The sequence below is a fragment of the Rhinopithecus roxellana genome, chromosome 11 (assembly GCF_007565055.1).
Source record: "Rhinopithecus roxellana isolate Shanxi Qingling chromosome 11, ASM756505v1, whole genome shotgun sequence".
Taxonomy (NCBI): Eukaryota; Metazoa; Chordata; class Mammalia; order Primates; family Cercopithecidae; genus Rhinopithecus; species Rhinopithecus roxellana.
Window position 1 is genome coordinate 138656900 of NC_044559.1, and position 27841 is coordinate 138684740.

A 27841-nucleotide genomic window follows, 5' to 3' on the forward strand; every position below is an offset into this window, starting at 1 on the left:
CTGGAACTCCTGGGCTCAAGTGATCCACCAGCCTCAGCCTCCCAAAGTGCTGGGATTACAGGCATGAGCACCATGCCTGGCCCGGCTAATCCTTTTCTTTTCTTTCTTCCTTTCTGCGAATTAAAGGCCTTCTCTGCCATTCACCGCAGCTCTGTGCTTCCTGCCTTCCCTGCCCTGGGAGCCTCTGCAGGCCAGAGCCCCAGCGAGTGCAGCCTTGTGACTGTACACCTGAACTGCCTTCCTTCCCTGTGGCTAGAACTTCCTTCCAGATTGTCACTGTGCACCTGGACTGGCTTCCAGAGGCCTTGGGTGATTCCCTGAGTGAGGCCCATTCCTAGCCTTGCAGGTTTTCAGAAGGTAACTTTGCTGCTTTGGCCAGAATGCCTCAACCTGGCAGTATTCAGCAATGTGGCATTTCTGTGCAGATAGTTTTAAACTTTGGTTCAGTTCATTGCTGATTCATTTGATGTTTTAAGGAGCGTGGAGCCCCAAGAATAAAATGGTAATAAGTGAGGACTTCCTGTTCTGGTTCTGCATGTAAGGAGCTTGGAAGATATCCTTCAGTAGATAACTGGCACTGGGTTCCCTGCAGCCTACTCCCAAGGAAATCATTTCTGAGCTGGGCTTTTCCAACCTGGAGCTTGGCCAGGCTGCATCCCCTCTCCCGAGAGGCCCTGCCACCTCCCCACACTCTCAGGCCTCCCGTTTGCAGTGATGGCTACGCCCTTCGCCAGTGTCACCTGCTGTTCATGCAGCACGTGGCCGCAACTTCTGGTCAGTGCTCTGACTCACCTGCCTGTGTTCCCATCATTCTGCTGTGGGCCGGGTCTTCAGGATGATCCTTTGCTGGTTCCTTGTCCCTACATTATCTCCGAAGGTGAGTTTTTCCCAAACCAGGTTTTTGCAGGACGTTTGTGCTGGGGGGGTCAAGGGCTGTGTTCTAGGCTTGTGCAGGCTTTGTTACAATTCCAGTTTGGTATGTGATCATTTTCCTCACTTTAAAGGAATAAATGAGGGTTGGTGTAGTGGCTCAAGCCTGTAATCCCAGCACTTTTGGAGGCTGAGGTGGGAGGATCACTTGGGCTCAAGAAGTCAAGGCTGCAGAGAGTTGGGATGGTACCACTGCACTCCAGACTGGATGATAGAGTGAGACCCTGTCTCAAAAGGGAAAAAAAAAAAAAAAGAATAAACAAGATATCGTGTGTGAGAGAGGATACAAAGGTAAGTTATAAATAATAAATAGAAAGACTCCACATAGAAAGCAGGACATGTCATGTCCTCAGGTGACCTCTGTGTGCCTGAGCCTGAGTGGCCTCTCAAGGGTGCAACCCCAAGCCTTGGAGGTGAGTGCATCCCCTGACCCATCCCTAGACTCCATTCTTGTCCTTGGTGTGAATTGTTTCCTTGATGCTTGTTGCGGTTTTGTGTTATGCCCTGAAAAAACACACCAGAGGGTTTCATATGCCCTCCCCTTCCTCTGTGCCCAGTCTTGTCCCTGCCTCACCCTCGGTCAAGGGGCCAGCCTCTGCAGACATGCCTTTGTGATGTCATCTTCCCTGTGATCAGACACTAAACTCAGGAAGTCACCAAGACTGGCGGCATGGCTTTACACCCAAACCATCTTGGTGCTTCACGGACAGCCGGATCCCTCATCTCACTGCCCGAGATGGCAGCCACATGAGACAGGCCCTGGAAATAACAGGTACCATGGTGTCCTTGACCTTTAATTAGCTCCACATTTTCTACTTGCTACTCACCGAAGAGCTGACCTGCTGACCTGTTTATGCAGCCCATAGGGTGGAAAAAGTTCTAAAATCTAAAAGTGAAGCTTAGAGGCTAATTTTGTATATGTAAAATGTACAAGATATGAATAAAGTGTTATATTAATAAAATGCCCTAGAATTCGTACTCTTTCCAGAGGGAATGAGAAGGCCTGGGGCCATGTCGACGTCCTGCCTGTGCTGTGTGCCCCTGGGGAAATCCCTACCAAATCGCTCTGGGTTGCACCTCATGAGGGGTTACTTCTCCTCTCGACTCTTCTGTTGCCAGCTACTGTCATCATTTAACCAGGTCATCAGGTCACCTCGGGGTAGATGGTTTCTGCTTTTCTGCCATGCTTGCCTGGAGACTCAGTTTAAGCTAAAAACTAGAAACTGTATCTCCAACAGAGGACTGTCTCAAAGCCAGGGTGGAAAAAGCCGGATTGGACACTCAGCAAACGACACCAGGAGGACATGGCTGGTGGTGCAGGCATCTTCGCACCAGATGTTACCTGTGAGATTGTGCCCAGGAGCCTAGTGAGGGTTTCTAGGACTCTCAGGAGGGAACAGAAGGAAGCAACTTCCCATGACTTCATGGCTGGCTGGGGTACAAGCTCACATTCGGGAAGCCACAGAGGGGAGCGTCTTGTCACTTTGTGCCTTAGCACTGTGGTACCCTAATTGTGGGGTGAGCAAAATCACACCTTTTCTAGCAATAGGCCCTCACACTGACTGACAAACAATAATGGTGTGGCTTCCCCTACTCGTGGGAAGCGCGTGGGTGGAGAAGAGAGTGCACTGAGTGGGTAATGTCCGAGCATGCCTGCTGCCCCAGCCTCCTATCCCGCAGGGGAGATGCCTGGGGTCCAGCTCCGGATACAGGCAGTCTAGCTTCCCCAGGGACACCCCTGCAGGGTCATCCTCTGCTTCAGGCCTGAACATTATCGCCAAGGAGAAACCTCATGTTTTCAAGAAGTCCCTGTGGTGGTCAGCCAAGACAAGGCTGCTGCTTTGCCCACAGCAAGGAAGGATGCTGAGGAGGAGTTTGAGAGCCAGGCTGAAAACAGTGAGGTGGATGCAGGAGCCAGCTGGGATCCTGGCGAAGGGGATGGAGACAGAGTCGCAAGCTGGCTGTGGCTTCTCTGCATTTCCAGTTTGCCTTTCTATAGAGTAATAAGAGAGCCTCCCCACTAGTGGGTCGGTTGTGTATTTTCAATGAGTTAGTATGTGCAAAGGGACGGGCGCGGAGGTCAGGACTTCAAGACCAGCCTGACCAACATGGTGAGAACCCATCTCTACTAAAAATACAAAAATTAGACAGGTGTGGTGGCACGTGCCTGTAATCCCAACTACTTAGGAGGCTGAGGCAGGAGAATCACTTGAACCCAGGAGGCGGAGGTTGCAGTAAGCTGAGATCACACCACTGCACTCCAGCCTGGGTGACAGAGTGAGACTCTGTCTCAAAAAAAAAAAAAAAAATTGCAAAGAGTATCAAACAGTGCGGCGTCATGAGTGAGCTCTTGCTGTGGCCCCTCATTTTCATTTAGTGCCGCTGGAGACCTCGAGGAAGAGGGTCCCTTTGAACTTTGGTGACCAACATCCATCCATCTCGGCTGTGTCCTGGAGGTCAGCTGAGATCAGGGGTAAGTGCTTTGCCAAGGCCACTCACTACAGTGTGTCTCTGGAACAACATCCCCTTACTGCCGCAGCTCCGAGCTCCTGCTGGAGCCTGTGCCTGTCTGGACACCTCCCCACCACCCCCCACTGGAGAATCTAACATTCCTGCCTCTGTTTTTGCCTCCAGTTCTTCAACATAGAATCTCTGCTCCCAGGAGCAGTGTGGGGGAGTAAATGGCCATGGCTGAGCTTCACTCTATGTGGTTAGACCTGAGGGTGAATTCCAGGCAATCAATGGACCTGGAGTGAGCCCTGGAGATCTGGATCCCAGTCCCCCTCTGAGAGCCATTGCCAGGCACATTACTAAGTCGTCCACAAAACCGAGGTGTCTGTCAGAGTGCTTGAGTGGATTTTCAATGTAGAAGAACAGCAGCAAGAGGATCCCTTCTTTAGACTTTTGCAGTAGTTCAGGTGAGACAGACCAGAGCAGGAGCAGTGGAGGTGGTGGGGGCAATGAATTTAGATATGAACCAGAGAGGACATGGGAAACAGAGTCAAGGTCTGGGCCTCCGGGTAAGCCTGGCACCTTTGCTGAAATAGGGAACACTGCTGGAGGGTCGTGTTTTTGTTGTTGTTGGTTTGTTGTTGTTTTTTTGCAGGGGCGGTGGGGGGAGGTGCGTATCAGTTGTCAGGCCTCTGAGCCCAAGCTAAGCCATCATATCCCCTGTGACCTGCATGTATACATCCAGATGGCCTGAAGCAACTGAAGATCCAGGAAAGAAGTGAAAATAGCCTTCACTGATGACATTCCACCATTGTGATTTGTTTCTGCCCCACCCTAACTGATCAATGTACTTTGTAATCTCCCGCACCCTTAAGAAGGTTCTTTATAATCTCCCCACCCTTAAGAAGGTTATTTGTAATTCTCCGCACCCTTGAGAATGTACTTTGTGAGATCCACCCTCTGCCCACAAAACATTGCTCCTAACTCCACTGCCTATTCCCAAACGTATAAGAACTAATGATAATCCCACCACCCTTTGCTGACTCTCTTTTAGGACTCAGTCCGCCTGCACCCAGGTGAAATAAACAGCCATGTTGCTCACACAAAGCCTGTTTGGTGGTCTCTTCACATGGACGCATGAGACATCAGTAATTCTACTTCGAACATGCTCAATTTGAAATGGGCATTAGAATCTGATATGGTTTGGATCTGTGTTCCCACCCAAATCTGCTGTTCAGTTGTAATCCCCAGTGTTGGAGGTGGGGCCTGGCGGGAGGTGATTGGGTCATGGGGGCGGATTTCTCATGAATGGGTTAGCACCATCCCCTCGGAGCTGTTCTCCTGTTAGTGAGTAAGTGAGTTCTGGAGGGATCTGACTGTTTGAAAATGTGGGGCACCTCCCTATTCCCTCTCTTGCTCCTCGTCCTGCCATGTGAGACGTCTGCTCCCGCTCTGCCTTCTGCCATGAGTGAAAGCTCCCTGAGGCCTCCCCGGAAGCAGATGTTGCCATGCTTCCTGTACAGCCTACAGAACTGTGAGCCAATTAAACCTCTTTTCTTTATTAAACCTCTTTAAATTGCCTAGTCTCAGACCTTTCTTCAGCAGTGTGAGAACAGACTAATACAGCATCCAAGCATGATGTGTGTGAGGCAGTTGGCTGGTTGAGCCTGTGTTCACAAAAACAGGCTGGAGACAGCAGCTTGGGGAGTCAGCATGCAGATGGAATTTAAAAATCATGGCTCGATACCTTCATTTAAGGAGGGCAAAGAGATCAAAAGAAGGGTCCAAAGCTGGATGGAGCCTGCACCACTGCCACCACAAAGGTGAGAAAGTGAGACCCAGGGAGGCCCCCTGAGAAAGGCTGAAGACCAGGGAATGCTGTCTCAAGTCAAGTGAGGAAAGGGTTTCAAAGAGATGGTGAGGTTCACCGGAAAGCAGGGCAGGGTATGGGAGGGAGATGGCTGACCTGGAGATTCGGAGACGGTGCAGTGACTGGTAATTTTTACTGAGGTCCAGAGTCTCGTGGGTGTTCACAGTGGGACAGAGGTGTTATCATAAGGATGGCATATTATACAGGATGCTTCCAGGTTTAAGTACAGGAAATCCTGGCCAAAGTGGCTTAAACAACAGGGTGTTGGCCAGGCATGCTGGCTCATGCCTGTAATCCCAGTACTTTGGGAGGCCGAGGCGGGTGGATCACCTGAAGTCAGGAGTTCAAGACCAGTCTGGCCAACATGGCAAAACCCCTTCTCTACTAAAAAGTACAAAACTTAGCTGGGCGTGGTGGCATGCACCTATAATCCCAGCTACTTGGGAGGCTCAGGCAGGAGAATCGTTTGAACCCAGGAGGTGAAGGTTGCAGTGAGCCGAGATCGCACCATTGCACTCCAGCCTGGGTGACAGAGCAAGACTCCATATCAAAAAAGAAAGAAAGAAAGAAAAGGCCGGGCACAGTGGCTCATGCCTGTAATCCTAGCACTTTGGGAGGCAGAGTCAGGTGGATCACGAAGTCAAGAAATCAAGACCATCCTGACCAACATGGTGAAACCCTGTCTCTACTAAAAATACAAAAATTTGGCCGGGCGCGGTGGCTCAAGCCTGTAATCCCAGCACTTTGGGAGGCCGAGACGGGCGGATCACGAGGTCAGGAGATCGAGACCATCCTGGCTAACACAGTGAAACCCCGTCTCTACTAAAAATACAAAAAAAAACTAGCCGGGCGAGGTGGCGGGCGCCTGTAGTCCCAGCTACTCGGGAGGCTGAGGCAGGAGAATGGCGTGAACCCGGGAGGCGGAGCTTGCAGTGAGCTGAGATCCGGCCACTGCACTCCAGTCCGGGTGACAGAGCGAGGCTCCGCCTCAAAAAAAAAAAAAAAAAATACAAAAATTTGCTGGGGATGGTGTGTGCACCCGTATTCCTAGCTACTCGGGAGGCTGAGGCAGGAGAATCGCTTGAACCTGGGAGGCACAGGTTGCAGTGAACCGAGATCAAGCCACTGCACTCCAGCCTGGCGGAAGAGCAATACTTCATCAAAAAAAATAAATTAATTAATTAAATAAAAATACAAAAATTAGCTGGCGTGGTGGCATGCTCCTGTAGTCCCAGCTACTCAGGAGGCTGAGGCATGAGAATTGCTTGAACCTAGGAAGGGAGGTTGCAGTGAGCTAAGATCCCACTACTGCACTCCAGGCTGCGTGATGGTAAAACAAAACAAAACAAACAAACAAAAAACGGTGCGATCTCTGGAGTCTAGAGACCCAAGGTGCCTGGGTTGGATGTCTCTAAACCACACAAACTGGGCGATGGGGTTGGCTTCTTCTTCTTCTTCTTTTTTTTTTTTTTTTGAGACGGAGTCTCGCTCTGTCACCCAGGTTGGAGTGCAGTGGCCGGATCTCAGCTCACTGCAAGCTCCGCCTCCCAGGTTTACGCCATTCTCCTGCCTCAGCCTCCCGAGTAGCTGAGACTACAGGCGCCCGCCACCTCGCCCGGCTAGTTTTTTTTTTTTTTTTTTTTTTTGTATTTTTTAGTAGAGACGGGGACGGGGTTTCACCATGTTAGCCAGGATGGTCTCGATCTCCTGACCTCGTGATCCGCCCGTCTCGGCCTCCCAAAGTGCAGGGATTACAGGCTTGAGCCACCGCGCCCGTCCGGGGTTAGCTTCTTAAAGACGCTCTTCTCCCCAAGTCATGGATGGCACCGAAGCTCCGCACGTCATTTACCAAGGCCGCTTTCCCATACCACACACAGAAAGTCCTTGGTTTCTGGTCCTGCCAGTCAGAATTGGGCGGAACTGCTAAGTTGGCCCAACTCTACTCCAATCCCTGACAAAGGGAATGGCCTTCGGGAGGCTCCGCTCTTTGTGCACTTTGCTCAAGATGCCTGAAGAATGATTACTTTGAGGAAGAAAGGAAGACTTTTAGGGAAGAAGCGACTTTGTTTTCGCGGTCAAGGAGTGAAAGCCCCAAGAGACCAAGGTAGACGCTGAAGGAATCCGGGAAGATGACCGAAGCGGTGAAGAGACGCGAAGTGGGGCCAAAATCTTCACTAACCAACAAGGAGAGCTGCGGGGGCTTTGGAGGACCTCTTTTCTCGCAATCGTGGCCCCTCCGCGCCTCACCTGCCCCTTGAGAGCCTGTGCAGGGGTCTCACTCGCGAGCTCGGCTACTCAGACCCAGTTTACCGTCACCATGGCAACAGCGCGTCCTGGACTGGGGAGGGGCTGGACTGCCAGCGCCTTGGTGGAGCATTCGGAGCTAAGTCAGTGATTGGCCGTCTGGGCGCGGGGCAGGCTGAGTCAGTCGGAGGGGCAGGACTGAGGCTCTGGTGAAGGCCCTTCGGCCTGGGCTGGGCCGAGGGAGAGGGTGGATGCCCCTTCTTGCCACTCCTCTGGGGCACCACAGAGAGCGGGGAGCCTGCAGAGAGCAGAGACGGCTTCAAATGCACTGTTTCCGGGCAATGTCACTAAGGCCAAAGTCATGCCTCCCACCGAACACTCCTGGGCTCCCATCCTCCCTACCAAGAAACTTTCTCTGTGAAACCCACGAAACAGCTAGAAATGGAGCCCAAAAGACAGCCAGGATAACAGACGACAGAGAGGATGAAGGCCCAGCAGGACCTGGCGATTATAGCGCTCTGGCACTAGGGTGTCTAGAATGGGAAGCCCCGAGGGACTAGAGTGGGATGAGGGGGTGGTGCAGGCCGCCCACCAGGTTCCCTCTGGGCAGAGCGGCAGGGCCCCGCGCTTCCTGAGCGTTCACGGAGGTCTAGTGGCCCCTCTGCCTGAAAACCTCAGTCTGTTTGTAAGGAGGAGTTCGGAACATATAATTTTGGGGAGCCATTTTCTTCTAGGGAGTTCACTTTCCTGTGTGGGGTGGGGGAGGAAGACAGCACATAACTGAACGACAGATAAAGATAAATTGCAAAAGAAAATTGTTAAATCAGACAATGAAGAGAAACCCAAAACAAAACCTTTTCAAGGAAATAAGGTACACAACAAAAATGTCTTGGAGGAAGCATCAGGGCTTAAAGATGAGTGGAAAATCGGCTTGCTTTTTGGAGACCAAAAGAGAACAGAATTTTTTTTTTTTTTTTTTTTTTTTTTTTTTGAGATGGAGTCTCACTCTGTCACCAGTGCAGTGGCGCAATCTCGGCTCACTGCAAGCTCCGCCTCCCGTGTTCAAGCCATTCTCCTGCCTCAGCCTCCCGAGTAGCTGGGACTACAGGCACTCGCCACCAAGCCCAGCTAATATTTTGTATTTTTAGTAGAGACGAGATTTCACCATGTTAGCCAGGATTGTCTCTATCTCCTGACCTCGTGATCCACCCGCCTTGGCCACCCAAAGTGCTGGGATTATAGGTGTGAACCACCCTGCCCAGCCTGTTTTTTTGTTGTTGTTGTTTTGTTTTGTTTTAACACAGTCTTGCTCTATCACCCAGGCTGGAGTGTAGTGGCTCGATTCTGGCTCACTGCAACCTCCAGCTCCCAGATTCAAGTGATTCTCATGTCTCAGCCTCCCAAGTAGATGGGATTACAGGCACGTGCCATCACACCCAGCTAATTTTTGTGTTTTTAGTAGAGACAAAGTTTCTCCATGTTTGACCAAGTTGGTCTTGAACTCCTGGCCTCAAGTGATCCATCTGCCTCAGCCTCCCAAAGTGCTGGGATTACAGGTGTGAGCCACTGCGCCTGGCTGATTTTTTAAATATACTTGAAAGCTGATTATCTATGAGCTGATGGCAAGATTTTTTTTTTTTTTTTTTTAAGACAAGAGTGTCATTCTGTCACCCAGGATGAAGTGCTGTGGTGCAGTCATAGCTCACTGCAGTCTCGACCTCCCAGGCTTAAATAATCCTTCCACCTCAAGCACCTGAGTATCTGGGACCACAGGCGCACACCACCACAGCTGGCTAATTTTATTTTTTATTTTTATTTTTTAAGAGATGAGAGTCTCACTATGTTGCCCAGGCTGGTCTGGAGCTCCTGGGTTCAAGCGATCCTCCCACCTTGGCCTCCCAAAGTGCTGGGATTACAGGTACGAGCCACCATGCCTAGCTCCAGTTGCAAGATTTTATTAAAATTTTTATAGGCCAAAAATTTAGAGGTTAAAAGACCCTCCTGAGGAAGCTAAACAAAGTGCAGACAGGTACACAGTTGAACTCCATAGGCTCAAAGAAAACAGTGCCTGGCAGAAGATGCCGGCGCAGTTACAACAGGAAGCTCCGTGCCAGTGGGAGCAGACCCCTGAGTGAGAACTTCTGGAGCGTCTGTTCTAGAAGCCCTGCCTTAGAGAAGGGATGATATGAAATTGTAAGCAGTAGTGGCAGCGGCAACTGGAGCGGTAGGAGCAGCAATTTATCCATGTGCAGCCCCAAACTGGAAAGAAGATGCTAATTAAAGTGAAGACGCTGACCGGAAAGGAGATTGAGATTGACATTGAACCTACAGACAAGGTGGAGCGGATCAAGGAGCGTGTGGAAGAGAAAGAGGGAATCCCCCCACAACAGCAGAGGCTCATCTACAGTGGCAAACAGATGAATGATGAGAAGACAGCAGCTGATTACAAGATTTTAGGTGGTTCAGTCCTTCACCTGGTGTTGGCTCTGAGAGGAGGAGGTGGTCTTAGCCAGTAACGGACCCTCCATTTTACCTCCGTACCGTGTCGCTCATAATGAGGCATCATATATCCTCTCACTCTCTGGGACAACAGAGCCACTGCCCCCTCCCCTGGATGCCCAGTATTGTACATCTACTGGTGGGAGACTCTGAGGACCCCAGGATTCAGTATTCCTGGCCCAGAGGTTCCTTGCTGGCTATTGCGTGTTAGTTTGCAGTCCTGTGTGCTTCCCTCTCTTATGGCTGTGTCCCTGGTTGTCAATAAAATATTTCCTGGTCTCCTGGAAAAGAAAAAAAAAAAGAAATTGTGAGCAGTTTCAGCTGTGGGCAGCAGAAACTTGGCCCAACACCAGACAGAAAAGATAAAACATCAGAGGAGAGAGAGGACAGATGTCACCCAGACAAATTCTTTTTTAACAAGGGTTGAAAAAGGAGGCGGCTAGTTCCCATGCAGTGTGAGCCATGGGTGGTGGGCAGGATCACAGCACACTGCATAAGGCAGAGGCGAGACGTGAGAATGAATGCAAGCCCTTGCTGGGAGCTTCCTTGACCCGATCAGTCGCAGGCCGGGGCACTGCAACAGAGGCAGACTGCATATGGACCCTCACATGCCCACTCCACAGCTCTGTCACAGGCCTCTGCAAAGACCTCCTCTTGCCTCGCCTTCTCTTATTAGTTTCCTGGGCTGTTGTAACAAATTACCACAAACTTAGTGACTTAAAAGAACAGAGTAGGCCGGGCATGGTGGCTCACATCTGTAATCCCAGCGCTTTGGGAGGCCGAGGTGGGCAGATCACGAGGTCAGGAGATCCAGACCATCCTGGCTAACACGGCGAAACCCTGTCTCTACCAAAAATACAAAAAATTAGCCAGGTGTGGTGGCGGGCGCCTGTAGTCCCAGCTACTGGGGAAGCTGAGGCAGGAGAATGACGTGAACCCGAGAGGTGGAACTTGCAGTGAGCCGAGATCGCACCACTGCACTCCAGCCTGGGTGACACAGCAAGACTCTGTCTCAAAAAAAAAAAAAAGAACAGACTAGTTTTTTATCACAGGTCCTGGAGTCCAGAACTCTGAAGTGAAGGTGTCAGCAAAGCTGCACTTTCTCCAGAGCCTCTAGGGTAGAACCCATGCCTTGCCTATGGTGGCAGCTGGTGTTCCTGGGCTTGTGGCTGTACACCCCAATGTCTGCTCCCACCATCAAATGACCTTCCAACTGTGTGTGTCTAATCTCACACTATCTCTCTCTCATAAGGACACTTATGATGGCATTCAGGGCCCACCCAGATAATCCAGGATGACCCTCACCTGAGGATGCTTAAATGAATCACAAAGACCCTTTTTCCAAATAAGGTCACATTCACAGATTTCAGGAAGAGAACATGGACACACTTTGCAGGGGGGCATTTTTCAGCCCACCACACCTCCCAGTCTTTCTCCTTCTAGGCCCCTGATCACCAGCCCAGCCGTCAGCCCCTGCCCATCAGTTTCATGTTTAACCTCAGTCTGCTTCTTTCCACATAGTGAATGATGGGTTCTCTGTCAGAATTTCTGCCCATTTGGAGGACTTTCCCCCACCACTGTTTTTCAGGGCCGTCCCATGGCAGGCTATAGCACAACAGCATTTGGGGCTTACACCCACCTATCAAGCCATGACCCAAGTTTGGCCCCTTTACTCCCACCTCTACCCCGGTTCTGAGCTGAGTGAGACAGGGGCGCGATGCAACCTTTGCAGACAACATAGGGCCTGGGCCACCTGCTTGTGCAGCTCCTGGCTGCCATGTGGCCTTGCTCTGGCCCAGAATGGAATGCACCATCACCATCGTACTGTGAATGGGGCTGTTGGGCCCACCACTGACTTTATAACTTGGGTTCTAGCCGAACCCAGCTCAGGATGGGCAGTTCTGGCTGCAGAGTCGCTTGATGTCTCTTGCTGGGTGCTCTGTCTCCATCAGGGCCCGGTAGCATGCTGGGAGCTGTTCTGGTTGGGTTTGGTTTTTTGGGTGGTATATGTATAATTATCAGTTACAGATAGTGTGGTCTTGATCCAGAACCCTAAGTGTCTGTATTGTGATTCTCCCATGGGAACCTGCTGTAAACTCCAAATGCCCTCTTTTTCTACCCTAGATACCTCATATACAATAAGTCTGCTGGATCTTATGATGCAAGGAGCAGGGTTGCTGACCCACATCCTGAACTTGCTACAGAGCCCTTTCCAGCTCTGGGCCCAAAGCCTTCATACAGCTCAATAAGGTGGCCAGAGCAGCATGCCCACCCATGGGGTTTGCTACCTTTAAACCCAAGGGAGCCTAATAAGCATTGTGCTTTATTCTTGTTGGTGGGAGGTATGAGATGTAATCACTTGTCTTTTACTTTGGAAGGAATGTCCAAGCATGTCCCAAACCACTGGAATCCTGAAGTCTCCACAAATGTGTTTAGCAGGTTGGAAGATACAAGGTCAATATATACATCAATCGATTAGGTATACAAAAATAAACTCAAAGTGCATTCAGAGGCCAAGCAAGGAGGATTTATTGAGGCCAGGAGTTCAAGACCAGCTTGGGCAACATAGTGAGATCCCATCTCTACAAAAAGTTTTAAAATTAGTCATGTGTGGTGGCTCCTCCCACCTCAACCTCCTGAGAAACCTATAGTTCTAGCTACTTGAGAGGTTGAGGCAGGAAAATCCCTTGAGCCCAGGAGTTGAAGGTTACAGTGAGCTATGATCATGCCACTGCACTCCAGCCTGGGTTGGAGAAAGACACTCTCTTAAAAAAAAAATTAAATTAACTCAAAATGGATCATACCCCTAAACCATAGTTTTAGTGTTAGCTAAAACTATGAGACTTACATGGCATGGGTTAATCTCAGCTGATCTGGATTAACCACATTGTGACGGTTAATTTTAGGTGTTGACGTGACTGGATTAAGAAATACCTACAGAACTAACAAAACAGTACTTCTGGGTGTGTCTGTGAGGGTGTTTCAAGGAGACTGATGTGTGAGTTGCTGCACTGAGTCAGGAAGATCTGTCCTCAATGTGGGCAGGCACCATTCAACTGGCTGGGGGTCCAGAGAGAACAAAAAAGGAAGGGAAAGGATTTCCCCTCTCTCTCCTGGAACTGGGACACTCTTCTCTTCCTGCCCCCAGGTTCTCAGGACTTCAGCCTCAGACAGAAACTTACATAATTGGCTTCCCTGGTTCTAAGGCCTTTGGACTTGGACTGGGCCACGCTACCAGCCTCTCAGAGTCTCCAGCTTGTAGACAGCCTGTCGTGGGAGTTTTCAACCTCTGTAATCAGGTGAACTAATTCCCCTAATAAACCCCCTCTGATATGCCTATATCTATCGATAGCTCCTATTGATCTGTCTCTCTGTAGAACCCTGACCAATACACACACGCTTATTACAAGGTATTGACCCTTGGCCAATGCTGTGCAATGGATTAACTAAAGATAAAGATGTTCTATAACTATGAGTCTGTGAGTTGTTTCAGGGCAGGACTACCAGCCTGTCAGCATTGTTCAATAACAATTGCACTTACTATTCGTACCTGGTTTTAGAGGGGTCTGGAAAATTTTGAAAGCTAAAGCTGGTCACAAAGTCGGAACATATCTATGTGATCAGCTCACTCTAAGACCCTCCACTCCCACCATGAGCAGACTTCAGGCTTCTTGGGACCGAGGTGCTTCCACACACAGTATTCAAGGGCAAGATCTGAAATCAAAGTGCATCCTATGGGTCCCAGTGTTAAAAATACCTAGCTCTCAAAGTCCCTTTAGTGCATAGCCTTCTGCTTTTGCTACTGTGCCTATAAAACAGCACAAGTATAAACTGAGTCCTGCAGGTCCTTTCAGCAGCTGAACACTTAGGGTGATTAACGTGTAATTAACACAAATTCCTTAAAGAAGGCATAGGAGAACATCTTAACAACCTTTGCTTTGGCAAAGATTACTTAGATAAGACACAAACAGCATAATCCATGAAAGCAACAAATCAATAAATTGAACTTTCTCAAAATTAAAACTTTGGCTCTTCAAAAGACTCTGTTAGAAAAGGGGAGCTATATACTGTGAAAACCATTTGCAAAATATATGTCCAACAAAAAACTTGAATCTGGAATACATAAAGAACTCTTATAACTCAATAATAAGAAGACAAACAACCCAATTTTTAAAAATCCAATTCGTATGTGAGCAAAAGACATAAACATATATTTCACCAAAAAGGGTATACATTGGCAAATAAGCTCATTAAATGATGCTCAACATGATTAGCTATTAGAGAAACTCAAATAAACCCACAATCACTATATACCTATCAGAGTGACTAAACACAAAAACAGTGGCTTGGTGTAGTGTCCCACACTTGCACTTTCAGCACTTTGGAAGGCTGAGGGGGAAAGACTGCCTGAGTCCAGCAGTTCAAGACCAGCCTGGGCAACATAGTGAGACCCCATCACTACAAAAACTAATAATTAGCTGGGCATGATGGTTCACACCTGTAGTCCCACCTACTTGGGAGACTGAGGTGGGAGGATCGCTTGAGCCCAGGAGATTGAGGCTGCATTGAGCCGGGATTGTGCCACTGCACTCCAGCCTGGGTGACATAGCGAAACCCTGCCTCAAAAAAAAAAAAAAAAAAAAAAAAAAAAAAAAGTGATAACACCAAATAACAGTGAGGATGCAGAAAAACTAGACCACACATTACTGTTAGGAATGTGGCCAGGCGTGGTGGCTCACGCCTGTAATCCTACCTTTTTGGAAGACAGAGGCAGGCGGATTATTTGAGGTCAGGAGTTTGAGACCAGCCTGGCCAACATGGTGAAACTCTATTTCTACTAAAAATATTTTTAAATTAACCAGGAGTGGTGGCGGGCACCTGTAATCTCAGCTACTCAGGAGTCTGAGGCAGGAGAATGGCTTGAACCTGGGAGGTGGCGGTTGCAGTGAGCCGAGATTGGGCCACTGAACTCCATCCTGGGCAACAGAGCAAGATTCCATCTCACAAAAAAGTAATGTAAAATGGTACAGCCACCCTGGAAAATGCTTGATAGTTTCTTTCTTTTTTTCTTTTTTTTTAAGATGGAGTTTTGCTCTTGTTGCCCAGCTTGGAGTGCAATTGGCGAGATCTTGGCTCCCTGCTACCTTCGCCTCCTGGGTTCAAGCAATTCTCCTGCCTCAGCCTCCCGAGTAGCTGGGATTACAGGTGTGCGCCATGATGCCTGGCTAATTTTTTGTATTTTTAGTAGAAACGGGGTTTTACCAGGTTAGCCAGGCTGATCTTGAACTCCTGAAATCAGGTGATCCTCCTGCTTCAGCCTCCCAAAGTGCTGGGATTACAGGTGTGAGCCACCACACCTGGCAGGCAGTCTCTTATAAAATTAAATATATACTGGCCATAAAACTCAACAACCACATTCACATTTATCACAGAGAAATGAAAACTATTCACACAAACACCTGGTCACAAATGTCCACAGCAGCATTATTCACAATTGCCAAAAACTGGGAAAAACATAAATGCTCTTCAGTGGGTGAATGGTTAAAGAAACTCTGATACCCCTATACCATGGAATACTACTCAGCAATAAAAAGGAACTGACAATTGATACATTCAACAACTTGGATGGATCTTAAGCAAATTATGCTCAGTGAAAAAAAGCCAGTTCAAAAGGCCATATACTGTGTGATTTCATTTATACAACATTTTTGAAATGACAAAGTAGACAGATGGAAATCAGATTAGCAGTTGCCAGGGTTTAGGGGCAGAGGAAGAGGGGACAGACACAGGTAAAGGGTTAGCATGAGGGACTTCTGTGGTGATAATTGTTCTGTATCTTGATTGTGGTGCTGGTTACACGAACCTACACATGTGATAAAATTGCATTGAACTATTCACACGCATACATACAACACACACAAGTGAATGCATGTGACACTGATGAAGTACAAACAAGCTCGAGGACTATATCAACATCAACGTCCTGGCTTTGATATTGAACCATCGTTAGAGAAGATGTTATCATTGGGGAAAACTGGGTGAAATGTACATGAAACTTCCTTGAACTTTTTTTTTTTTTTTTTTTTTTTGCAACTTCCTGTGGGTCTGTAATCATTTCAAAATTTAAACTTTTTTTTTTTTTTGAGACAGAGTCTCACTCTGTCACCCAGGCTGGAGAGCAATAGCCTGATCTCAGCTTACTGCAACCTCCACCTCCCAGGTTCAAGCGATTCTTCTGTCTCAGCTGCCCACGTAGCTGGGATTACAAGTACGCACCACCACATCCAGCTAGTTTTTGTATTTTTAGTAGAGACAGGGTTTTACCATGTTGGCCAGGCTGGTCTTGAACTCCTGGCCTCAAGTGATCCGCCCACCTTGGCCTACCAAAGTGCTGGGATTACAGGCATGAGCTACCGCACCCTGCCCAATTTTTAAAATTCTTAACATACATTATTTTTAAAATGCTTCTCCACCCACTCCTCTCCACCACTGCACTTCTGTTGCTATCTCAGGCAGTGATCCACGAAGGCCAGCATTGAAGAATAAACCTACAACTGCTCAGTGTTTATGACCCAGATAAAACCACCCCCACCCTTCTCCACGTCATCTCAGTGTAGTGACATAGGCAAAAATAATGCAGGTCCAAAACCCTGAGCAGTCGTGGAGAGCTTTGCTTCAGGTTTTCTTGGGAGAACTGTGGAGAGGAGGCTCCCACCTCAGGATGCAAAGCAAAATTTCCTGATGCCGTCCTTCCCACCAACGACCAAAGCTGCGCCTTAAAGCAAATCCTCCAGTATCTCCTCCTCTCTCCCCATCCGCTTCTCTCCCCGTAAGCTTCCAGCCTTCTCTTCCTCTCCCCTCCCATCCCCTCCAACAGGACTGCTGGATTTCCCACACGCACTCCCATGTCTGTTCTAACATGGATCAGCCTGGGCTCTTCCCATCTCTGCCCACTCCCACAGCAAAGGCCCCATAAGGAGCAGCCAAACACTCGTACCTCCTCAGGACACAAAGGAAAGGGAAGGCTGTGAACAGCCACTTGCACTGTAGTATTTTTCTTTCTGTTTTTTTTTTTTTTTTTTTTTTTTTTTTTTTTTTTTTAATGGGTAGCCCAGGTGCGGTAGCTCACGCCTGTGATCCCAGCACTTTGGGAGGCCAAGTCAGGTGGATCACAAGGTCAGGAGTTCGAGACCAGCCTGACCAACATGGTGAAACCCCATCTCTACTAAAAATACAAAAATTAGCCGGGTGTGGTGGCACGTGCCTATGATCCCAGCTACTTGGGAGGGTGAGGCAGGAGAACCGCTTGAACCCAGGAGGCAGAGGTTGCAGTGAGCTGAGATCACGACAATGCACTGCAGCCTGGGCGACAGAGTAAGACTCCGTCTCAAAAATAAATAAATAAATAAAATGGGTAAAATATTTGGATAATCACCTCAGCAAAGAAGATAAACTGATGGCAAATAAGCACAGGAAAAGATGTTCAACATCATTAGTCATTAGGGAAACACTCATTGAAACCACGAAGAGACACCATGACATACCCACTAGGATGGCTACAACCAAAGATGTATCACCATGGCAAGTGGTAGTGAGGGTGTGAGGAAACTGGGACATTCATGCGCTGTTGGTGGGAATGTGAAATGGCAAACCACTTTGGAAGACAGTTTGGCAGGTTCTTATGAAGTTAAGCATACAGCCAGTGACGGTGGCTCACACCTGTAATCCTAATACTTTGGGAGGTGGAGGCGGGTGAATGGCTTTAGCTCAGGAGTTAGAGACCAGCCTGGGCAACATGGCGAGACCCTGTTTTTTTGTTTTTTGGAGCCAGAGTCTACCTAGCTCTGTCACCCAGGCTAGAGTGCAGTGGCACAATCTCCACTCACCACAACCTCCACCTCCCAGGTTCAAGCGATTCTCCTGCCTCAGCCTCCCAAGTAACTAGGATTACAGGCACATGCCACCACGCCATGCTAATTTTTGTATTTTAGTAGAGATGGGGTTTCACCATGTTGGCAGGCTGGTCTTGAACTCCTGACCTCAGGTGGTCCGCCCGCCTTGGCCTCCCAAAGTGCTGGGATTACAGGCATGAGACACGCGCCCAGTTGGCGAGTCCCTGTTTCTAAAAAGAAAAAAGTTAAACCTGCCATATGACTCAGTCACTTCACTCATAAGGATTTACCCAGGTTTCATGAAAACATATGTACACACAAGACCTGCCCAGTAATATGTATAGACACTTTATTGGTAATAGTTAGAAACTGGAAACAACCCAAGTGTCCATCAACAGAAGAATGCGGCCAGGCACAGTGGCTCACGCCTGTAATCTCAGCACTTTGGGAGGCTGAGGTGGGAGGATCATGAGGCCAGGAGTTCAAGACCAGCCTGGCCAACATGGTGAAACTCCTCCTCTACTAAAAATACAAAAATTAGCCACACGTGGTGGTACACACCTGTAATCCCAGCTACTCGGGAGGCTGAGGCAGGAGAATCGCTTAAATCCAGGAGGTGGAGGTTGCAGTGAGCTGAGATAGAGCCACTGCACTCCAGCCTGGGCAACAGAGCAAGACCCCATCTCGGGGGCAAAAATAAAAAACAGAAGAATGCACAAATTATGGCTCGTCCATACTACGCAATACTGTTTAGCAATTTTAAAAGAATGAACTGCACTCCAACCTGGGTGACAGAGCAAGACCCTGTCTAAAAAAGAAAAAAAAAAAGAATAAACTATTGATATTCACATCACTACTTATCTCAAAATAATTACGCTAATGGAAAGAAGCCAGACAAAGGAGTATACATTGTATGATTCCATCTATATAAAATTCTGGAAATCACAAACAAATCAAACAGAAAGCAGATCAGTGCTTGCCTGTGGCGTTGCTTTGCCTCTCCAAGGGAGCCTTGGGGGAGGGAGAAAAGGATCACAGAAGGGCATAAGGAAAGTTTTCAGTGATGGATGTAGTCATTTTTTTATTGTGGTGATTATTTCACAGGTATATATATATATATACACACACACATATATATATATACACACATACATATGTATGTATTCTTTCAATTTTGGCCGAGTGCGGTGACTGTCACTTATAATCCCAGCACTTTGGTAGCCTGAGGCAAGAGGACTCCTTGAGCCCAAGAATTCGAGACCAGCCTGGGCAACACAGAGAGACCCCCATCTGTGGAAAAAATTATTTACATTAGCCGGATGTGGTGGTGCATGCCTGTAGTCCCAGCTACTCGGGTGGCTGAGGTGGGAGAATTTCTTGAGCTCAGGAGGTGGAGGTTGCGGTATGCTATGATCATGCCACTGCGCGCTAGCCTAGGTGACAGAGCTCACTTGAACCTGGGAGGCAGAGGTTGCGGTGAGCCAAGATCGTGCCTTTGCACTCCAGCCTGGACAAGAGTGAAACTCCGTCTTAAAAAAAAAAGAAAAAAAGAAATAAATGTGGGTGCTCTCAAAACACCAGATGTGTCTATTCAATCATGCATAGAACCTGGGAAAGGGACCTCTGGGTGGATTCCTGAATACAGTGGACCTACAGTGAGTTGGGCCTGGGTCAAAACTCTATTGCCTAACTCTCATATAGCCCCAACACTAACAGAGGACCACAATAAGGCTTTGGGTCCCTGGGTATCAATGCCAAGATGGATTCTGTGTCTACCGGCACCTGAAATGTTTAAATTCCTCTTTACCTAGTATGTGGCAACTCTAGTAAATAGTCATAAGTGCTGTGGGGGAAGAATTGAGGAATCACAACCACTTACTCACTGCCGTGAAGAAGTTGTTCCTTCTGGAAACCCAGCTTCTCCTTCAGGCACTGGGCTCTGGTCTGAAGCTTTTCACTGGGGTGGCTGCCCTCAGCCTCCATCTCCCATCTTGGATTTCTTTTGGTTGTGTGGATTATGCAATGACTTTGTGGACTGTTCTCCTCCTTGGCCACAGGAATAACCTGCTCAATTCGCCACCTCCACAGTTCTGGGAAGGTCAGATGTCCCTGGCTGCCACGGCAATGTTGGCACCTCTGCTTAGAGGGGGCCATGCTTTCTCCAAGCCTCCAGGGGCTACAGAGGCAGCATGTTGGCCCCACCTCCTGGGCTCTTTCTAGGATGTTATATCCTGTATCTTAGGATAGTGTTCTCACACCAGCCTGGGCAACATAGTGAGACCCCCATCTCTACAAAAAATAGAAAAAGTTAGCCCATGATGCTGGTACATGCCTGTAGCCCCAGCAACTCAGGAGGCTGAGGTGGAAGGACTGCTTTAAAGTCAAGGTTGCAGTGAGCCATGATCGCACCACTGCACTCCAGCCTGGACAACAGAGCAAGATGCTGTCTTAAATAAATAAATAAATAAATAAATAAATAAATAAATAAATAAAAATAAACTCTACCTTATTCAACTTTATGTTCTACTCCCTCCCCACCTTGTCCCAGGACCCTCGGGCCTGCCCCACACACAGGTGCACATGCACACCTCCCTCTCTCACTCGCTCTTCCCAGTCACCTTGACCAAGTCCTGCAGCTTCTTTAGAATTTGGTCCCTACCCTTTCTTACCAAGCCCAGTGCCTTCCCAGCCAAGTGTAGTCTCAAGTTCAGGTGTGACCAGGAGCAGCTGGCTGGCCCTGAGGGTGGCCATTGCCTTGCGAGTCAGTGGCAGCTGGGCACCTAGGTGCTTCCCTTCAGACGACCCCATTCCAAACTTCAGGGAGCCTCTGTCCCCACAGAGGGAGCTAAACTGACCAGGACTGAGAGTTCACAATTTTCTCTAATTATGCCCTGGGCTCAATTCTCAGCATTTTTAGCCCTCCAGCAACGGAAATAGTCTTTTTAGCTGCAGCCAGAAGGCCCCATGACCAACACTGTGCTGTGGTGTGGTTGGTGGTGAATCATGCTTAGCCTTTCACTGTCGTTCTCTAACTTATGATCTCAGCAGCACCCATCCAACTCCAGGCTTTATTGACGTCCATCGCCAGGACCTCTCAGAAAACTGAGCTATGGCATCCCCAGTGCATGTTTTCCCATTCTAATTCACCAACTGTGGAGGTTCTAACAATTTCACCTACTTCAGCGTGCCAGGGGCGTCAACCTGCCACCTACCACCAGGGTTGGCGCCAGCAGTGATGTGAAGCAGCTCGAACATCCCATGTGGAGCCTGCTTCCTCCACCCACCCTGGAACCAAGCCCCTAGGTCAGGATCTCTGGAAAACTCAAGCTGGTCCTGTGCAGGCAGGAGCCGCCCCCATGGTAGAATGAAGGAGACAGGATGCCGCAACGGAGGCCTCGCCCAATTCCTGGGGGAGCTCTGATGCTGTGATGGCTGGTCAGGGACATCCTTCCTTGAGGCAAGGGAACTCTGCCCTTCCAGGCCACTGGAGGTGCTAAGATAGCAAAAGGAGGGACATGACCATGGGCCGAGGGCAATTCCTGCAAGGGACACAGCTGAGAGCCACCAGTAGCCACTCTTCCCAGTGGCTGTGGGACCGAGTGCATCAGTCCTGAGAGGATCTTGCCTGTGGGAATAGAGCACCAGAGGCCTTAGAAAGTCCCTCTGAGCACGACTCCTCTGTGCCTAACCCTGAGCAGCTCCTAAATTGTGTATTGCTTTGGATGTGCCAGCAGTTCCAAATCCCATGGGGCCAGCCGGGCAGACAGCACCCAGTGTAGAGAGAACAAAGGGTGAAGCTGACCGAGCACATGGTGGGTTTGAACTGTGGCACGGGTGGGAGGCGGGGTGGATGAGACAGGGAGGGGTCAGAGGGATGCTGTGGCTGGAGCTGATGGGGGGAAGAGGAGGCCATGGGGGAGGTTTTCTGGTGGGGACCAGACATGGCTAGAGTAGTGCTTGAGAAAATTCCATCTAACATAATGGATGTTAAGAGGGAATAACTCTGCATTCCCTGAGCTTTGACTGTACCAGCGGGGACAAAAAACAGCTCCAACCTCTAGGAGTGTCAGGAGAGTGACACAGGCACATAAGAGGCAGAAAAGACTGTGAGGCCAAGTGCCAGCTAGCTGAGGTCCGAGGCAGGGCCATGTGGAGGGGACCCGCAGGGCTTCCTGGCTAGTGTGTCCAGGGGGCCCTGCCCCAAGGGCTGTCCAGTGGGGAGGCACTGGCCTTATCTCCAACTGTCAGGAAGGGAATGTGACTCTCCAGGAGGAGGAGACTGGCCCAAAGCCATGCAGCCACGCAGCGGTAGAGTCAGGACCTGCACCCGAGTTGGCGCTAGAACCACCTCCCTAACCACCAGTCCACACTGCCCACGTTGAGGTGGCCAGGAGGTCAGGAACGAGGAGCACCAAGGAGCAGCCTTGACAAAACGGCCCACAGGGATGCCAGGGCTGGGAACCACACTGCTGCAAGAGGACAGAAGGGGAGATGCACGCTGGGAACAGACACTCAGGACGGAAATGTGTCAAGAAGGAAAGAAGAATGCATATGGTAGCCTGAGGGGCTGGCAATGTCTGACAGGGCTTGTTATAGAAGTGGGGAGAAGAGTCCACGCTGGAGGGGCTGGTGGGGTAGGGAGGACAATGGGCTCTGGAGGGACTGTGTGTGTATGCAGGAGAGTCACAGAGATAGGAAGAAAGCCAAGGGAATGAGGAGCCCCACGGAGAAATAAGATGGGAAATTCAGTCGGGGTGGGGTAGGGGAGGGTCAGGGAGAGAGGAAGGACTTTGGAGTAGAAACGATTAGAGTGATTTTGTTGTTGTTGCTGTTGTACTTTTTTTGAGACAGAGTCTTGCTCTGTCACTCAGGCTACAGTGCAGTGGCACGATCTTGGCTCACTGCAACCTCCGCCTCCCAGGTTCAAGTGATTCTCCTGCCTTCAGCCTCCTGAGTAGCTGGGATTTACAGGCACCCACCACCATGCCCAGCTAACTTTTTGTATTTTTAGTAGAGACGGGGTTTCGCCATGTTGCCCAGGTTGGTCTCAAACTCCTGAGCTCAGGCAATCTGCCTGCCTCTGCCCCGCAAAGTACTAGGATTACAGGTGTGAGCCACCGCACCCAGCCTATGATTAGAGTGTTTTAAAGTGCTGTGGTAGGAAGCAGTAGACAGGAGCCCTGGCCACGAGAGAGGCTGGCCTGGGGCGTTGTGTGGGGCGGTGAAAATGCTACTGGTAGAATTAGGCGGGAAGGAAGAGGAGTGCGGCAGAATTCCATTCTAAAACAGGATAGTTAGGGAAGGTCTCACAGGCAATATTAGAGGAAGTTGTGAAGGTGCTGAGCTATCAAGGGTGGGAACCAATGTCGATACTCTACAGGCAGGAGAGGTCTGGTGCTCCTGGTGCCTGGTGCTATGGCTGGAAAAGCAAGTGCAGCTGGAACAGAGTGGGCAAAGGCAAGAGGAAGAGGAAGTGAAGGCAGAGAGGTGACAACGAACTTCACACAGGGTCATGGGAAATACTGTGCAGACTCCGGGTTGGATTCTGAGGCAAGTTGGCACCCTCAGAAGGTTTGCAGCTGAGAAGGGACATGGCTGGGGATGACTGAGCTGCTGTGGACTTAGCTGACAACTGAACAAGGAAAGCAAGTGCACACACAGGATATCCAGTCAGGAGGCTACAGCAGGAACCGGTGGGAATGCAGGAAGCACGGACTGTGACTCATTGCTAAGGCCATAGTGGGGGATGTGGTGACCATGGCCTATTTCTGGAAGTACCTGCAGCCTTGATGGGAAGGATTTGCTTGTGGGTGCTGTGCTCGGTGTGAGAAATGAGGCGTTCGCAAGAATCCTGGTTAGGCGAATGGGATGACTGGTTTGAAGGAGATCAGTGGCTGCACATTCAGCTCAAGGTGTCTAGGAGATGTCCAGGTGGAGACGTTGGAGGAACAAATGCATTAGAGCCTGGGGTTGAGGAGAGAGGCCCAGGATATGAGGAGCATTTGGGAACTGTGTGTCTTCAGGAAGAAGGGATGAGGTCACCGATGTCAGTGGAAGTTTTAGAGAAAAGTGCCAACCCTGACAGTCCCGGGGAGTGTTTCAACATTAAAAGATTGGGACAGTGACGAGGAACTAGTGAGGACCAAGGGCTGGTCAGCGAGGTAAGAGAACCATGGGACAGAGGTGCTGGAGGCCAAGAAAAAAATATTTCAGGGCAACGGCAGTGGCTCATGCTTGTAATTTCAGCACTTTGGGAGGCCAAGGTGGGTGAATCACTTGAGGTCAGGAGTTCCAGACCAGCCTGGCCAACATAGTGAAATCCCATCTCTACTAAAAATACAAAAATTAGCCAGGCATAGGCCGGGTGTGGTGGCTCACACCTGTAATACCAGCACGTTGGGAGGCCGAGATGGGTGGATCATGAGGTCAGAAGATTGAGACCATCTTGGCCAACATGGTGAAACCCTGTCTCTACTAAAAATACAAAAAATAAGCTGGGTGTGGTGGCGTGTGCCTGTAATCCCAGCTACTTGAGAGGCTGAGGTGTGAGAATCCCTTGAACCAGGGAGTTGGAGGTTGCAGTGAGCCGAGATCGTGCCACTGCACTCTAGCCTGGCGACAGAGCAGACTCTGTCTCAAAAAAAAAAAAAAAAAAAAATTAGCCAGGCATGGTGGCACATGGCTATAATCCCAGCTGCTCAGGAGGTTGAGGCAGGAGAATCGCTTGAACCTGGGAGGCGGAGGTTGCAATGAACCGAGATAGTGCCACTGCACTCCAGCCTGGACAACACAGCAAGACTTCATCTCAAAAAACAAACAAAAAAACAAACAAAAATTTCAGAAAGAAATGATCAGCCATGATATGGTCAGGCAGAAAAGGCAGGTGGAGTTGGAGGGGAACGAGGGAGAGTGCCTTGGGGTGGGAGGTGAGAAAGTGGAAACAATGAAGGTGGACAACACGGCATGACTTTGCTGTTAAGGGGCACAAAGCAGTGAGGTGGTCGCTCCAAGTGGAAATGGGGTCAAGAGAGAGTTTTAGGAGAAAACTGTGCTGTATGAAGGGAAAGAAGGTTGGCATTTCCCTTGACAGGGATGAAAGAGGCCCTCAGGCCTGACAACACACATAGGGTTAAGGTGCTCCCACCTACTTCTGGCATCTAACCCTCGCTTTTTAAATCTTTTTCTTTCTTTCTTTCTTTCTTTCTTTCTTTCTTTCTTTCTTTCTTTCTTTCTTTCTTCTTTCTTTCTTTCTTTCTTTCTTTCTTTCTTTCTTTCCTTTTTTTTTTAATATGAGGAGCATTTGGGAAACGTGTGCCTTCAGGAAGAAGGGATGAGGTCACCAATCGGAGTGGATGTTTTAGAGAAAAGTTCCAACCCTGATAATCCCAGTGCAGTGGTAGGGTCTCAGCTCACTGCAACCTCCGCCTTGCAGGTTCAAGAGATTCTCCTGCCTAGGCCTCCTGAGTAGCTGGGATTGCAGGCGTCCGCCACCAAACCTGGCTAATTTTTGTGTTTTTAGTAGAGACAGGGTTTCACCATGTTGGCCAGGCTGATCTCGAACTCCTGACCTCAAGCTATTCGTCCCCCTTGGCCTCCAATTGTTCTGGGATTACAGGCGTGAGCCACAGTTTCCGGCCTTTAAATCTTTTAAAAACTAAAAATTAAAAAAGAGAGAGAGAACAAAGCAGCGTATTTCCATGCGGAGGGTACCGTCTCCGTGGAGAAGGCCAAGGGGAGAAGCGCAGGAAGGACGTCCTGGAGTGAGGAGACTGGGGAGACCTGATGGAGTGGAGGGTAGGGAGGGAGGGAGGCTGTGCGGATGCGGGCGCTAGGGGCTCATCGCGTGGCGCACTGGACGCCGGGCTGGGCCGGAGCCAGAGGCAGGAAGGTGGGCAGAGGATGCAGCGGGCGAGTAGGAGCCCTCCTGATGGCTGCTCTCAGGAGAAACCAACACCGAGCGTGCAGAGAGTCGGGAAGGAAGATGCCTTGGGAGAGTGGCTGACGCAAGCCAGCAGAGGGTGTCCGGGACAACGTGTGCGGGCTGCCAAGCGCTGGGGTGCTGCGCAGAGTGGAGTCCTGGGGCTGGGCCGGCGGAGTGCTGCAGCGCCTGGGGTTGAAGGGGTGCGAGCGGTGAGAGCAACAGAGGCCCAGGCTGGTCCGGCCCTGCCACCTCCCTCCATTCGCCCGGCTAAGCTCGCCCCCCCCCCCACCCCGCCCCGCCCCGCCCCGTCCCGCCCCGTTCCCCCAGTGCTTGCTGCGCTGGGCCCAGGCCGCCTGTACCCTGCCCGGCCCTCCGCCCACCTCCCCCTCCACCACCACCCAGGGCCTGTGCCTCACCCCGGGGTTCCATCTCCCTGGTTTCCACCAGAGACTGGGCGCTGGCTAGACGAAGGACGAGGCTTGTTTACCGTCACCATGGAGACGGTGGCGGGGTGGGTCGCCAGGCGTGGTGGCCCGGGCGAGGCCGGGGAGAGGCTGCTTTGCCCCAGCCCTCCCTTCTCCTACCCCCACCCCTTGTCCTGGGCCTGCCAGGCCCGTGAGCCCGCCTCAGGAGGAGGGCATACCCGGCTCCGACCTGCGGAACCGCCAGGGGATAGAGTGCGGTCTGTGATAATTAACACAGAAAATTAACACATCTCATTCTAGTTTATTTCTGTGCTCCTGTAAATAGTAAATGATTTAGAATCCTAAGACAGTGTGACAGTGTCCGCTTTCACACCCTGGGGTGGTTCTGACGCACTCCCGGTGTAGGAAGCTCTGGCGGGTGCCAGATGGTGTTGAGTTCACCTTTTCCAGTTGGTGGCACTTTGTCCCCTATCTCATTTCACCCTCAGAACAGTGCTTTGGAGGCGTCGCTAAGAGTCCGAATCAGCAGGTGGGCACTAGTAGTAATACCAGTAATAAGAACCAACACAGGACAGCAGGTCTGTCCAGCTCCACCCTCTGCTACTTTTTTTTTTTTTTTTTTTTTTTTTTTCAGACAGGGTCTGGCTCTGTTCCCCAGGCTGGAGTGCAGTGGTGGGATCTCAGTTCACTGCAACCTCCACCTCCCAGGCTCAAGCGATCCTCCCGCCTCAGTCTTCTAAGTAGCTAGGACCACAGGCAGGCACCACTGTCCAACTAATTTTTGTATTCTTTCTAGAGACAGGGTTCTGAGATATTGCCCAGGCTGGTCTCAAACCCTGGGCTCAAGCAACACGCCCTTCTTGGCCTCCAAAGTACTGGGATTACAGGCGTGAGCCACCACGCCCAGCCTATTATGTCATTTTTCCAGTTGCCATTTTCCCCCAAATGTGTAGAAAACAATATGCCTCATATTTCACAAATGTTGGTATCTTCCCAGTACCGTGAGCAGGGCACTGTCCACAGTGCGTCAGGCCAAGGTGGTCCCGGCAGCACTGATTCTGCTGACCCTAATGGCAGCAAGCAGAGGGCAGTTTATTGGTGTTTGGCCCTCTGTGTCCCTAATAGTGTAGCAGGACGAGCCGCAGACAAAACTCCTCAATCACCGGATTAAAGAAGGAAGAGGTTTTTTATTTGGCTGGGAGCCTCGGCAGACTCGCGTCTTAAGAGCCGAGCTCTCCGAAAAAGAAATTCTGGGCCTTTTTAAAGGCTTACAGCTTTAAGGGGTCTGTGTGAAAGGGTCATGATAAATCGAGCAAGCATGGCAAACGTGACTGGGGGCTACATGCATCAGCTAACAGAACAAAAAGTTTTACAATGCTTTTTTCATACAGTGTCTGGAATTTACAGATAATACAAGTAGTTTAGGTCAGGGATTGATGTTATTATTATTACTTTTTTTTAACTCTTATTATTATAACTTTAACTTTTAGGGCCGCGTGGTGGTGCCAAGGTTGTCTGGCTATTTATCTTCTTTTTGTTGTTGTTGTTTTTTTTTTTTTTAACAATTTGCTTTCTCTCTTTCCTCCTGTCTTGTGAACTAGGCAAGGTC

At 49.7% G+C, this 27841-nt stretch overlaps 1 protein-coding gene and 1 non-coding gene across 2 annotated transcripts; both read left to right on the top strand.

The window, feature by feature from the left end:
- The first annotated feature begins 9705 nt into the window (after nucleotides 1–9705).
- LOC104672362 (NEDD8) lies at nucleotides 9706–10133 on the top strand. Its single transcript, XM_010376158.2, has one exon. The coding sequence runs from the start codon at nucleotides 9766–9768 to the stop codon at nucleotides 10009–10011; it is 246 nt and encodes an 81-aa protein (XP_010374460.1). The 5' UTR covers nucleotides 9706–9765; the 3' UTR covers nucleotides 10012–10133.
- A 14801-nt stretch (nucleotides 10134–24934) lies between these two features.
- LOC115900598 lies at nucleotides 24935–25059 on the top strand. The gene has a single exon (XR_004060269.1). It is a non-coding gene; the product is annotated as a U6atac minor spliceosomal RNA (small nuclear RNA).
- Nucleotides 25060–27841: the final 2782 nt, after the last annotated feature.

Bases quoted from the DNA above. Each gene is read 5' to 3' on its own strand.
- LOC104672362 (XM_010376158.2), top strand. From the start codon at position 9,766: ATGCTAATTAAAGTGAAGACGCTGACCGGAAAGGAGATTGAGATTGAC.